This window comes from Misgurnus anguillicaudatus, chromosome 7 (assembly GCF_027580225.2).
Source record: "Misgurnus anguillicaudatus chromosome 7, ASM2758022v2, whole genome shotgun sequence".
NCBI classification, from domain to species: Eukaryota; Metazoa; Chordata; class Actinopteri; order Cypriniformes; family Cobitidae; genus Misgurnus; species Misgurnus anguillicaudatus.
The window spans coordinates 39,858,500-39,873,369 of record NC_073343.2 but is presented as its reverse complement, the minus strand read 5'-3'; the positions used below and the strand labels follow the sequence as shown (position 1 = coordinate 39,873,369).

At 37.7% G+C, this 14,870-nt stretch overlaps 1 protein-coding gene across 5 annotated transcripts in view; it reads right to left on the bottom strand.

Moving 5' to 3' along the window:
- The window catches only part of npas3 (neuronal PAS domain protein 3), a 371,234-nt gene that overhangs the window by 244,779 nt on the left and 111,585 nt on the right, over positions 1–14,870 (bottom strand). For all 5 annotated transcript variants that reach the window (XM_073869974.1, XM_055171385.2, XM_073869973.1 and 2 more), the window contains one exon: positions 5,637–5,881. In XM_073869974.1, coding sequence (XP_073726075.1) covers positions 5,637–5,881 — 245 coding nt within the window. The remainder of the gene's footprint in view (positions 1–5,636; positions 5,882–14,870) is intronic.

The window sequence follows — 14,870 nt, the reverse complement described above, 5'->3', positions numbered from 1 at the left end:
CATTTTTATGAAGGAATTTTATTAGAGATCTATTCAGAACGATTATCAAAACATACACGGAGTTTAAAATTAGTAAATCATTTTTTGCTTCAGTTTTTTATAAATTGGGTAAGTGCATCTATTATCTAGTTATCTAGTGGATAATCGCAGTATTACAGATTAACATAAAATCTCATCGGGAACACGTTTTTTCATGCAAATGTTTTCTCATAATTGACAGGATAATTCGTCAATGGCGGGAAAGAGTAAAGAGAAAGTACACAGCTGAAAAAGAAATTGCATGTGTAACAGTATATTGGATCTGGACTTTGGTCTTTATACTAGTTACCTAATTTTGCTCCTGTCTGTCACTCATGTTAATCAAACTGTATTGAGAGAAAATTTGACTAAATCACTAAAACTACCTTTTAATAAGATCTTTCATCAATGACTGTTTATATTCAGTGAACTTGTGTTTTGTTTGTTTTTGTCTTCTTATTTATGCTTGTATTTGTTTTTGTGAGAATTATGAATATTTTATACATTTAAAAATTGAATGACATAAAAATCTTATAAAAATAAAACTCTACTGTGATACATATTGTTATCATGATATTAAATGAATCCTATCGTGGTGGAGTTTGGTCACATCGCCCACCCCTACTGTATAAAAGCTATAAAAAACCATAGATAGGATTTAGATCAAATAATTTAATCATCCATCAAAGTAATTCTGCAAAGTCACAGATTTCTGAACCCCAAAATTTCTGACTTTATTTGTGAAATCGCAGATAATTTTTAAATCTGAGCACATAAACAGATTGTGTGTAACATTGAGTGACACAAATCTTGCTATTTGTCTTCTTTAAATCTCAGGAAAAACAATTGAGATATTATGGAGATCTCATTTTGGATTCATTGCAAATAAATCTGCATTTCACTCAATTTAAAAGTGCTGAAATCAGCCCGAGGAAACGGTGGCACGAGATATTTACGCTTTAGGCGATTAAGACGGAAATCCTGTCTTTTTATACAGCACCCTGATGAAAACATTAAAACCTGCTATTTTGTAAATATTCACATCCATTTGGAATTACTTTCCGGTGATCATAAAAGGACAACAAGCATATGTGTCCCGGACCGCACGGCTAACCGCAGGCATAAAACGTGTCAATTGCGGAGGCAGCGTTGTGGAGTTCGGGGCGTGTGGTTGGTGAAGTGTGGCATTTTGGCGACTGCTCGCTGCTCTGCATGCATGAATAATGAATGCACAGGTGGTGGAGGGGGGTCAGGCGCCCGCGCCAGCCTCCAAACAACAGAAAGGTCATGCTTGTTTGTGCAGTGTCCTTCAACAGATGTGAAACGTTTCTGACAGAGACTAGCAAATTTCGGTTAAAACGCTCCAAAAAAAAATTAGTTGATGGGTCAATTACGGTAAAGGTCAACAGGCGCGAAGGAGAGAGGCGGCTCGCTCGCCCGACTTATGATAATAAATCGACACTTGAGAAGTGGAGGTCAAATTCTTTCGGTTGCGATGACGGTAATATCTCAGGCTTTTATTACAGATAAGGGGCCATATTCTACGCTTTGTCAGCCTAGTTTTGCATTCGAGAAAAGGCGCCTTCGTTTTAATGGTGTTTGGCGATTCCCGCTCGTACAAATGCCAGCTGCAAATTGTTCTTTATTCACACGGGCGTGGAAAAGAACGGGAAAAAAGTAGACTGGTTTTCTCTGAGCAAAGAATCAGCACAAGAGATTTGCCAAACGACACCGCTAGAGATTTCCCAAAAGGTTACAATCATCAGTTATTATGTAGAAATGCCTTACAAGAAGTCAACTTCGTTTTTTCTTCCGTTACAGGGCCATGATAAAAATGCATCAGCGACCCTGGCTTTCTATGTAAAGACACGCTGAAATTGCCTGGGACTAAGAAACTGACAAATGAACCAGCTACTTGTATGCAGGGGAAACAATATCATTTTCCTACAGCTCACCTTGACTCGCAAACAATCCGAAGGAGAAATGGGCACTGCCCTCTGAGCTCCGGGCCTGATGCAATAAGTCACCATATGCTTGTATTAGCATGCTCTGCATTACGGGAACTGGCGCGCCTCCCGGTCAGCTGTACGCCAATCAAAACGAGAAACGAGGAGAGCTGCTTCTGTAGGTCAGGTCCATCTCCTCGCTCCGATCGGAAAATAAACAGAGATTCATGAGCCCGGACGAATCGGGAGCGGGCCGAGTATCCATTAGCTCTAGTGATGCAGAGCGGCAAACGGGAATCGATAACGGTTCTGTTCGAAATGTAGTGCAAATAAAGCGGGACGCGCCACTGATTCAATTCAAATGACTGCTGTCAATGAGATGGAAGGACACAAAGCTGCTCTCATTGTCCTCCAGGGTTTGAATTCACCTTGCCGAGTGTTCATTAATACATGAGGATGCAATGCACTTTATTTATTTCCTACGCTTACATCATTTCCTTCACTGAATGTCGGGCTTGTGGACTGGCTGTGCCGAATTATTCAGGATATACATTTTCTCATTAAAATGCATGCGGCTCTTCAAAGCGAGACAACAATGATACCATCTGTTGTGTGTTGGACAGAATACTCGGAACAAAGCCATTGAAAACTGCACCAATTTACTCTCGCCACGGTATTACCTTCCAAATTTACAGCGAATCGTTCATTCTTCGGTACAAAGTAGGTGTAATTAATTTTTTCAATGAAAACTACACGTACATGTCTCAAATATGTTTATCATTTTCCAAAAATAAATGAAAAATCATTAACTACAATTCTATACAAATTTAACCAAAATGGCTTTTGTGTCCGCAAAAATATTCTATTTTATTATACAAAAAGACATCACATAGCCATTAAAAGCGCAACAAAAACGCATCAAATTAATAACAATTCCTACAGTAGGTCCTACAGTAAAAACATCTTATATTTAAAGCAATACTTTACTCTCATAAAAAATCCTGATCATTTACTCACCCCCATGTCATCCAAGATGTTTATATCTTTCTTTGTTCAGTCGAAAACGAGAAAACATTTCAAGATTTTTCTCCATATACTGTAGTGCAGTGTTGTTTTTGGCCCTTTTAGTTTTAGTCTTGCTTTTTAGTTTTAGTCACATTTTAGTCACTTATAAACTTGATAGTTTTAGTCAAGTTGTAGTCGACGAAAACACAAAAAGGTTTTAGTCAAGTTTTAGTTGATAAAAACTCAAAAAGGTTTTAGTCAAATTTAAGTAAATTTTAGTAAAAAAAAGTAGTCTTTAACAAATTAATTTAGGTTAAAAAGTTATTTCGAAATCTGGTGCGCGTGCGCGGCATGGCAGCAGCCGGGTGGTGGGCATACCCAAAACAAGGAAAGAAGCTTTTTAGCTAAAAACAGACAGATTTCATGCAAAATAGGCAGAAATGACATGCATTGTGAACGTCAGACTTATAATAATTTTCGTTCCGTCTCGTCAACGAAAACTCGAAAGCGTCTCGTCATGTTTTAGTCACATTAGAGCCATTTTTAGCTAGTCATCGTCGCGTTATCGTCATAAAAAAGGTGCGTCAACTAAATAATTTAGTTATTGTTATCGTTATCGTTGACGAAAACAACACTGCTGTAGTGGACTTTAGTGAACCTCAACAGTTTACAGTTTTAATGCAGCTTCAAAGGGATCTAAATGATCCCAACGGAGGCATAAAGGTTTTTCTAGCAAACGTCATTTTCATCCCAAAAAATAGTTTTTAACCACAACTTCTCGTCTTGCACTAGCCGTGTGATGCGCCAGCGCGAATTTACGTAATAACGTGAAAGGTCACACGTTACATATGTGAAATGTACACTTGCGGACCATTTTAAGCAATAAACTGGCACATAGATATTAATTAGAATCATACCACATACAACAATGTCAGAACCGTCTTCTTTCTCAACACTGGAGCGGTAGTTTCGCATACGACATGCGTGACCTTTCAACATAATTACTTAAGGTTACGCTGGCACCTCACACGGCTAGTGCAAGATGAGAAGTTGTGGTTTAAAAGTATTTTTTTTGCTAAATTGATGATAATTTCGCTAGATAAGACCCTTATGCCTCAGTTGGGATCGTTTAGAGCCCTCTGAAGCTGCACTGAAACTGCAATTTTAACATCCTAAGACCCGAGCTTTGGATTGACTCTTTTTTTTTTATTTCTTCCAGCTATTTGGGGTTAGGAAGAACCAATATACAGTACAGGCCAAAAGTTTGGACACACTTGACTAAAATGTTAACTATGATTTTAAAAATCTTTTAATCTGAAGGTGTATGGTTAAAGGCATGAAATTACGTTTGTAGAAAAAAAACTATACCTGTGCCAAACAGATTAATTTCTGTTATTAGAAAACTAAAATTTTATTTTAAAATATTATTTTTTAAATAGATGACTTGCACTGAATATTAAAGAAAAATCTGTCAATAAGAGCCCAGATTAAATGTGAAGTCCTTCAATATTCTTTAAAATTCATTCTAAAGTAAAACTTCAAGAAGCTTCTTGATAAAATGACACAAGTATGGTTTTGCAATTTCTAGGCAAAGGCTGACTGCACTTCAGATGATAAAATATAACAGAATTTTGATTTATTTTGGATGCTTACAGTCACCAACATAATCCCCACAGTTGCATTTGTGTTATGCCATAATTTGGACGAGTTTATTATTATTCTGTTATGTGGAAAAATATATAAATAAAGAACGAGTGAGTGTGTCCAAACTTTTGGGCTGTACTATATATAATAACCAAATATTTTTCTTTGAACAGGTTCGTATACAACAGGTTCCAGTTACATAGAAGTAAATATCATGGTGCAAACAACAACAAAAAATGTGATGTCCACGTATGTTAAACTGCATTGAAACTGTAAACTGTTGAGGTCCACTGAAGTCCACTAAATCCTGGAATGTTTCCTCAAAAAACTTTTTCTTCCCAACTAAACAAAGAAAGGCATAACATCTTGGATGCCATGGGGGTGAGTAAATTTCAGATTTTTTTATATAAAAAATTCCTTTAATGATGGATCTCAATTAGGAAGTGCAAATATTGAGTGCATGTTTTTTTTTATTTCTATTGATCCGGATCACATCCTTTATCACCAACCAATTAGCATTAGTTGATTAACCAGACTCATTACTTACCTAATCAATACAGTCCAACTAAAAATCTATACTTAGTGTTAAATCGATAGTATGCTATGGTATACCGACATATGTAACTAATTAGAGCTCTGCAGGCCATGACACATCATCTTGTTTATTTATAATACCGACAGAAAGAAAGTTAGTGAATTACTTTACAGTATGAGCAGAGTACTTCTTTAATCCATTGCTCTGCTGTTGTCTCATTAGATCTCATTAGACAAAAGTGATGATCTGTTACTCCTTCAACTTAACGTCGATGTAAAACGAGTGCGGCATGCTCGGGTACCGCAGACAACAAATGTGACACGTCCCTCAGCACGTATAAACAAACAGGAAACGTGTTTACAGTAATTATGCTTATGATGAAAGCCTAGCCGGGAAACGTGTTCAGCATTTGTTAAAGGTGAAGTGACATTTTTCCATTACTGATGTAGTTCCTGTCAATGGAAAAAGAAAATGGAAGTCGCTTGTACCTTTGACTGAGGTGTTGGGTGGCGGTCCTTCGATACGCAGGTTCCACGGCGGGTCTCCCTGATTGGCGAAGTCCCTCATCTTAAGGTAGCTGATGGTGAGGCGAATGATGGACGCCTTGTCCAGTTGGCTGGTGATGGCACCGGGTAGAGGAAGCATCTTCGCCAGCTCGTAAAACTCAAAGTTTTCCTTTCCCCGGCGCGAGCGGGCGGCGTCACGTGACTTCTCCTTCCTCAGAGCCTGCAACCTGAAAAAAACGCAAGAACTTCAGTAAGTGTTTGGCAAACTTTGCGTTCCTGTTAGATGACATCATGGGTGAACGTCCCATCAGACAAACCAAATCTAGGGAAACAAGGAGGGGTATGCTTTGTCTAAATGACTTATAAGATGATGATATATTAAAATGCATGCATAATAGACAGAAAGAAAACCAAGGTAACTGACAGATCTAATAATATTAGCTTATAATAATAACGCCTATGTATGTAACTTGATACCTCCCTGTGTGAAAATCTTGATATAATTTGTAGCTGGATATCCCATCAGGCCTTTCTATTTTCTGCTCTATTTTTCCCAGCCAGACTAAGGCCCAAGAGAAACGGTTTGTAACTGAACTCAATAGCTTTGCTGGGCTTTTTGTTATTGACTGTATATAGTATCAAGTGCACACCTCTGTGCCAATCACAGACGGGGCAGGCAATCGCTGTGTTGTGGCGCTGGGCCGCGGCAAGCTAAAGTTGCATTCGTACCGACTTTGTTGTGCTCCGGAGGGAGACCTCAATTCAATTGATTCAGTCATTGGAATCCAGAAGTGGGTCGAAGTCGTGATTAGCTTTGGCCTGGGGTCTCGTGAGACAGGGCTGTGAATGACTTTCACACCGCTGTCTTTTAACCAAAGCCACGGACAACCAGAGATCTTCTTTCTCGGCCAAAGAGAAATAAACACCGAGCTAACCGTGCCTGCGCTCAATTTCACAACCGATGGAAAACGTCCGAAATATGTATACACACAATCAAACGTGTGCATGCACGAAAATGATGATTTGTTTTAGATTACGACTACTGGCTCCATGCACATGGCCCTGTTTATGTTGAATTAAATGATGTAAAACTATTCAGTGTGCATGGTTTTTAATCTCTCATACTTGCAACAAGTGCTGGAATTTTAACATGCAAGCTATATCAGCTCAAGCTTGATTTTAAAACCGCACAGCAGAAATATCACAAGCTTGCTTTGGTATACCCGTCATAAAACGTAATTCGTAGCAATCAATTCATGATATTTGTAAATAAAACCAATTTACTTTACTTTAGAGGACATCTGAAATGATGCAGTAGAAATAGTGCATCCATTTACTAAAGACACATTGAAGCATCGAGTCGCATTGAATGCATTCAGCGCAGACAGATCCATTGAATGCACTGTCACAGAAAATAATGAACGTGATCTATTTTTGTCAAAACACTATATTGCTATCAATGACCGCTAGCCTCTTACTGAGAACAAAAAAGAAAAGTGCTTCTAAAATATACAACCCGTCAGATCCAAGAGCTTTTTATTCATAGCGCACATCATTTGCATTCATTCGAAGCACAAGCAAATACGCCCAACCCGAGTCCATTGACTAATATCGTACAAGACGCAGCCTATTTTGTGTTTATGGATTCAGCTCTTTGGTTTAAGGTTTGACCGCCTTGATTTATGATTTTCAATCAAAAAATTCACAACAGCCAGTTTAATACTTCCAAAACACAACTGCCCACTTTCCGTAGCGCTCATCATGTCAAGCCATTCCGAATTAAGTCGGAAATATATCAGCCCGGAGCCTCTGTGTTCCCCACCGGCGGACGTGTAGATTAATTTTTTACCATCATAAATGCTAAATCAGTTATCGCAAATGCAGAAAGATGGGCGAGAAAAATGTCTTGATGAATGAAAAATGACTGTTAGTGTAGGAGAAAACCATCTTCACACTTTATCAACTAACAAAAAAAAAATGAAACTGAGGCCATGCCATGGGAAACAAATATAAAGCACTTAATCTTCATGTAGCCTCAGGATTCCTATTCTGTTGTTTCCCATTCTTTAGTATTGGTCAACAACTTCCAGCAATAACCCACCCAAAACATGGCCATTACCTCCAAAAGGCCACCAAAGACATCTAACGCAGCAGTCAAAGACTATGTGATCAATTTGAATCCGACGAGTATCAACAATATAAAACTGTAATTTCATTATCAAATAGAGATGCACTCCGTGCCTTTGAATGCGCAAAATAGATTTCTATTCTCGATGGTGTGGAACACTCGAGCGCGAGAATAAAAACACCATTTGATGGTCTACTGCTCAGACAGTATATAAAACTAGTAATGGTTGTCTGGAGTCAAAGTGCAATACAGCAGCAGAATTTCATTTGTTCCACAAACTCGGAAAGAATTATGTTGTCCAAAAACTGTCTGGATGCACTGAGGTGAGATGACCTTCATTTTCACAAAATATTTATTATGTACTGTGAGAAAATGCAACAAATATGAAAACACGGTGATAACTCGAACTTTCCACGACTCCTGCGGGATCTGGTGAAAGAAGAAACACAGATGAGATCTCAAAGCTTCCTACTAGACGGCAATAAAATTAAACAGAGAGCAAATGCTTACGCTTAAGTCTCCTGAGAGAAAGACTCAGAAACCTCTCATGCAGAGATCTCAACAATATCACAAAGTGAACTCACGTCGACCAAATTCGCAATTAAAAGTCAATATTGTTGATGAATTCGTAAAGAACATTTCTCAAAACCGGATTATCTCAGTTCAATACACAATCATGTTAAAGCTGCTTACTTGTATTGTATTTCAACAATATAGACTCATTTCTACCCATTTCTATTTTTCCTAAGCAAACCTAAGATAAACATCTGAAACAAAGTTGCAACTTAAATAAAGCACAACTTTGGGCTACACTATGAAGAAGAAAAACCTCCCAGTCAATCTGTTAAAGGTGCAGTGTGTAATTTTTAGAAGGATCTCTTGAAAGAAATGCAAAATAACATACAAAACTATATGATCAGGGGTGTATAAAGACTTTTCATTATGAACCGTTATGTTTTTATTACCTTAGAATGAGATGTTTTTATCTACATACACAGAGGGTCCCCTTACATGTAAGTCGCCATTTTGTGCCGCCATTTTTCTACAGAAGCCCTTAACGGACAAACTTTTTTTACTAAGTTGTCTCCAACAATGACGTTTTTCCGGTGGCAGCTAACGTAGCTTCTCTATGCGTTTCAAAAGCAAGGGGGGAGCAGTGAACTAAGCCGTTGGTTGCAATGCCCAACCTCACCACTAGATGCCACAAAAATTTACACACTGCACATTTAAAGTGATAATCGCAGTGAAATTGAACACGGATTTACAGTACAGTTTTCCTGATTTTGATTCCTCTTCTCAGCTTACTATGAAATATAGAGCTGCACGATTAATCGTTAAAAAATCGTGATCTTGATTCGACCCCCCCCAAACGATCTTAATCCAGCATTTCTACGATTCAGGTAATCGAGGAAAGACGCAGTCTTTACTTGTCGATATAGAAACTTCGCGAATGAGGCATCATTGGGAAGCCCAAATATACTCCCAAAAACACTCTGGTCTTGTTTCTTTCTTTAGACCCTCAAACATTTTTTAAAAATCCGGTGAGAATGCGAGCTTCAATGAATGGTTAAAACCGTAGCACACCGCACATATACACCTGAAAGTGCGCATGCGCAGAAAGCGAACCTAGAGACAAGCACGTATCGGCCTTACGTAAACATATCATCAGAATGATTGACAACTGGGATGACCAATAGTCTTGATGATCCACCCGGAAAAAGAAAATCTTCTGCTATACCTTTAAGCAAAAGAATCGTGATTCTCATTTTATACAGAACCGTGCAGTTCTAATGAATTATAGTGAACAAATTTTTCACACAGTTAGTTCCAGTCCTTGATTCTGATTGGTCAACAGCTGTTTTATTTACGATAAACAGTCCTTTTTGTGATTGTTGCGGACAAAAATCCTTCATTTTGCAGCAAATTTTCTTTAAAAAATGCGTTGAAATATGCAGGATATTTATGCAATTTTATGCAATGAAATTGCGGGAACTTGCAAAAATTGCGGGAATTTGCAAAAATTGCGGGAACTTGCAAAAACTGCGGGAACTTGCAAAAACTGCGGCCCGTAATTACTTTACTTCATAACGTTCCCATGGCAACAGGGGACATGCCAGCGCTTGTGTGAAGTAAATGCAACATCTTTTAACTTTCTGCTAAGAAATATGTGTCTTTTTGCTGTGAAAATGCTGAGATTATGAAATCATGCAAGCCCCGCATATTTTGCGTACGGAAATCTGCGATTTATGCGACAAAAGTTTTTTTTAAATGCGGCCTCCGCATACATATGCGGACTTTGGCTGATTATGCATTAAATCATGCGATCGCATAATCATGTTTTTCTGGAGGGACTGGAAAAAAAACAGCTATGATTGCTGCACCCTAGTTGTTTTTTATTGTAAATGGTTTCCTCGGACCAAACCAGGTCAAATTCAAACCACATTTGCAATGGTGATGAACGATTAATTTGCACATGGTTTGTCTTAAAGCATATTAAAAACACCACAGACAAACAATAAAAACTTGATTTTAACCACAGGGGGGCTTTAAAACATGATTATCCATTTAGGAAAAAAATCAAAAAAATTACATTTTACAGTATCAGATATATTAATATGTCCAATATATTTTTTTATTAAATACCACAAAGACCGTACCGCTCTATTTACTAAATAAGCAAATCGTTCCGACATGTCGGACTACGAATGAAAAAACCCAAAAGAGGCGAAATCTTGTGCAAATGATCATTTAGGGTTGGAGGTAATTGCCTTCATCAGTGTAGAAAAAGCAGGCAGAGGAGAAATGTCACTTTAGATTATCTTCTTGCCTCCTAAAGCAATAGATGACACTTGATCAGAGACTAAATGCCAAAACCAATCAATTTCTTTTGTGACTCGCCGCCACGCCGCAGTGAAAAAGGCCATAGTCTTGGTTCTTCTAATTAAAGTAAATGCTATCTCCTTGGTAACCTCATTAATATTCTCATTGACTTGCTTATACATACAGTATGTCATATGACTGCTAAGAATTAGATGGGGCAGTTTTATAACACTGTCGGGATGTCAGAGATGCATTACTTTGGAAAAGACTGTACTTTCTGAAATTAATATACAATTGATCAAGTACTTTAAAGTGGTTGCTATCTACACTTCTTTAAGTCTCTAAGGGTTTCTAGGCACCAAAACCACTCTTAATTTAGTTTAAATGGATAGTTTAGACAAAAATGAAAATTCTTTCATAATTTTCTTATGTTGTTCTAAATCTGTAACACAAAAAAAATATTTTGATTAATAATGCACACAGCTGATTGTAACATTAGCCTCTTTCACACAGTAATTCTGGTGAATTACCAGGAATTTACCAGAATGAATTTACCAGTAAATTCAAAAATGTGCTGTTCACACATGCAGTGACGTTCCGTCTTTTTACCAGTAAGACATTATTCACACATCAGTATCAAAATACCGGTAAACTCAAAGAGAAAGCGGAAGTTACCTGTGGCGCGCGGCTGGCGAGCTCCGTCCGTGTCGTATTTGTAAACGGCGGGTTATGACTTAATATCCACGGTCAGTATTTTGTTGTTTTCACATCTGTGGCAAACGGTCGCGAAATTGCTCGTGACCAAACAACATTGCGTTAGGCGGCGTCAAACGGAACCTGCGCGTTTGCACATTAGGCTTCACAGATGGTGTGCTAAGGACGTTGGCAATTTGGCAATTAGATGGTAAGCTGTTTTAAACAACTTAGGTGAAGAAATGTGGATGTTAACTTCAAATGTGCTCGATTTTTAAGCAACATGTGTGTGGAAACGTCCGTAAACAGTCTGGGGGAAACCGCGTCACCTGTATAAAAAACTTTCTGATTGGCCCGCCCGATCTGTCAGCGCGGTCTGACGTCATCTAAATGCCGGTAATGCTATATTTTTCGTTCACACACAGCGCTTACCGGCAAATTACCGTTAATCTTACAACCTGTCTTACTGGTAAATTGGGAGCACTGATTTACCGGAAAGGTTCTGTTCACACATGACATGTTAACGGCAATTTACCAGTAAATTACCAGTAAAGACTGTATGTGTGAAAGGGACTATTGACTTTCATAGTAGGAAAAACAAATACGATGGAATTCAATGTGTACCGTCAACTGTATGTTTACCATCATTTATTAAAATATCTTTTTCATTATTATCACAATACTTCCATAATATTTGTTTTCCTACTATGGAAGTCAATAGTTACGGCAGGTGTGTGCTTACCATTATCAAAATATCTTCTTTTGTGTTCATCAAACTAAAAAACATATACAGGTTTTTAACAACATGATGGCAGGAAAATTATGACATAATTTTCATTTTGGGGTAAACTATCCCTTTAACATGACTATTTTATACATTCTTAAAAGATCACGCCAACTTTTTGGGACTTTAGCTTATTCATCGTATCCCCCAGAGTTAGATAAATCCTTACATACTCTTTTCATCTCCATGCATCCCGTAACTCTGTCTGACGCACTCACCGCTAGCCTAGCTTAGCACAAAGACTGGAATTAAATGGCTCCAGCTAGCATAAGTGACAAAATAATGCCAACATTTTCCTATTTATATGTTGTGATTTATATAGTAACAGTGTGAAAATATAGTTCCCAGTATGTATACGGTTAAAAGATGGCTGTGTCTTATATGACCTTGTTTTTTGTACACGCTGTGACTATACAAATAACAACATATAAATAGGAAAATGTTGGCGTTATTTTGTCATTTATTGGGAGTAGTATGCTAGCTGGAGCCATTTACTTTCAGTCTTTGTGCTAAGCTAGGCTAGCGGTAGGCGCATCAGACAGAGTTACGGCATGCAGGGAGATGAAAAAATCTAACTCTGGGGGATACGGTGAATAAGCTAAAGTCCCAAAAAGTCAGCGTGTTCCTTTAAGATGAATCTACTTTCAATAACCCCAACAATTAAAAAACTTTCAATGCAAAGGTCTACATCACAGATTAAAAGGTAAAACCCTACAATAAGATTGTATTTTATTAAAATTAGTCAATAAACAATATTGGCATTAAAAAAATGTATAATTGCTCATTGTTAGTTCAGGTTAGTTGTAAAGTGGGACCGCTCAAAATTTAGAAGATACAACATTCAGAAGAACAAAAATGCTCCATATTGCATGCAGTAAGACAATTAAAAACATCTAAAAAATCCCCTGTCTATGCAATCATTATTTTTTTGCTGTAATCCATAAGCGCTACGGTCATAGCTACAGAGAGTGCAATACATTCTGAATCACGGCCTTTAGCCGAGCTCAGATGTGCATCATTAAATGCAAGGTTACGTCTTCCATGCTGCACTAATTCCCTTCAAGGTCTGTGCGTACTTCCCTCTCAATCAGTAAAATGGATCCGGTTCGGATGCGAATGACCGTGGCTTTCTCAATGCTGGCTGTTCGTTCGTCCTGAGAGCTCTGTGTGCGTTCTTCATTAACACAGAAGTCATTTCAGGAGATCTGTAAATGCATTCATATAATCATGTGCGTCTCTTTTATGGCGTCTTCATACTGTAGTTTGAAATTATTTACTCTCATGTAGCCAGACAGCAGAAGGTCTGGACTCCAAATAGCAGCCAAGAATCGCCCAAGAGACTGTGTGACTGATCTAAAGCAACCAATCACAGTTCATTTTGTTCATTGTCATCTTTAGCGGCGTGAAAATGTAAAATCAATGTCTCTACGTCTCTCCGAAATCCTTTAGAAATCAAATAATGACTTGGAAAGTCCAAAAGCGAATTAAATTTTGTGTGCCTTATGCATCAGGGTTTCAGTGAATGGTTGGTGGCTGTGACGTCTGAGGATGAGATTAGAAGTTATCAACAATCTTCTGATCTACGAAAGTGGCAATAAAATGAAAGCAAAGCTTTATATTCAGCTCGTACATATTGATTAGTTCTACAATCGTAAGGTCAACCCGAAAACAAATACCTACAAATTAAGTAGAGTGAAACTCTGTGCATAGCTCTTTATTTTTTTTGGACCGCAATGAATTCTTTCAGTCTGACTGCCTGTCTCACGACGGCCTTGTAAAGCCATCTGAAGGCTTTCTAGAAGGCCACATTCATAGTGAATTGCCCCCTCTTGTTTTTCACAATAGCACAGAGTGGCAGTCACTCTCATAACGCTCACAATGCAATTTACTGAACACTTTCATAAAGACCAGTCTTTCATAGCTAAAAGCAATTTAGTGTCTCGATTTGTTTGGCTTTAGAGCTCGCAAAGAAGGACGATGTTTCAGACGGAAGCGGCGGAGCTGAGAGGGCTAAGAAAGAAAATGTTTGCATAATCTGTGTGAGAAAACAGGCATCGATTTAGTACAAATTTACACGTTTAGTTAATCATAAAACCTAAATTTTATTATTTACCGTTAAAAGGTTTATTTTTACATTCCAAAATTCATGATTATCCAACCCTACCTCAAGGCATTTCGTGGTATATTCACAAAATATTTTATTTTTCCGTTTTTTTTTTCCGTGTCATTAAGCACGAATTTCTTTTTTGTATCACTTGCCACAAATTTCTATAAATAGTTTTTTTGTGTCTCTAGCACGACTTTTCTTGTAAATTTATGTATTGTTGTTTTTTATATTTTTATATTTTTAAATCAATGTCGCTTGGTGTTGGAGTAAGATTTGGGGTTGGGTTAGGATGTAATTTTATGTATTGGTTTCTAAATGTTTATTTCTTCCGTTTTTTTATTTTCCCTTGGGGTTGGGGTTAGGATGTCTGAAATGTAACAGAAAGTCATTCTAACCCCAACCCCAAGCAGCAATGGTAAAAAAAATACAATCGAAAAAATGAGAAAACAATACATAAAATGACACGAAAAAGAAAGTCGTGCTTAATGAAAAAAGGAAAATTGTGTCCATGAACACGAATAAATAAATACAATATTTCGTAAATATACCATGATTTGCTTTGAGATTGGATTGGATTATCGCCAAAATTACCCACAATGCCTCCAAACAGTCAGATTTTTTGAAAAACAAGCCTCCAAAATAAGCTTGGGGTTGGGGTAAATTTCGGGGTTGGGTTAGGATTAT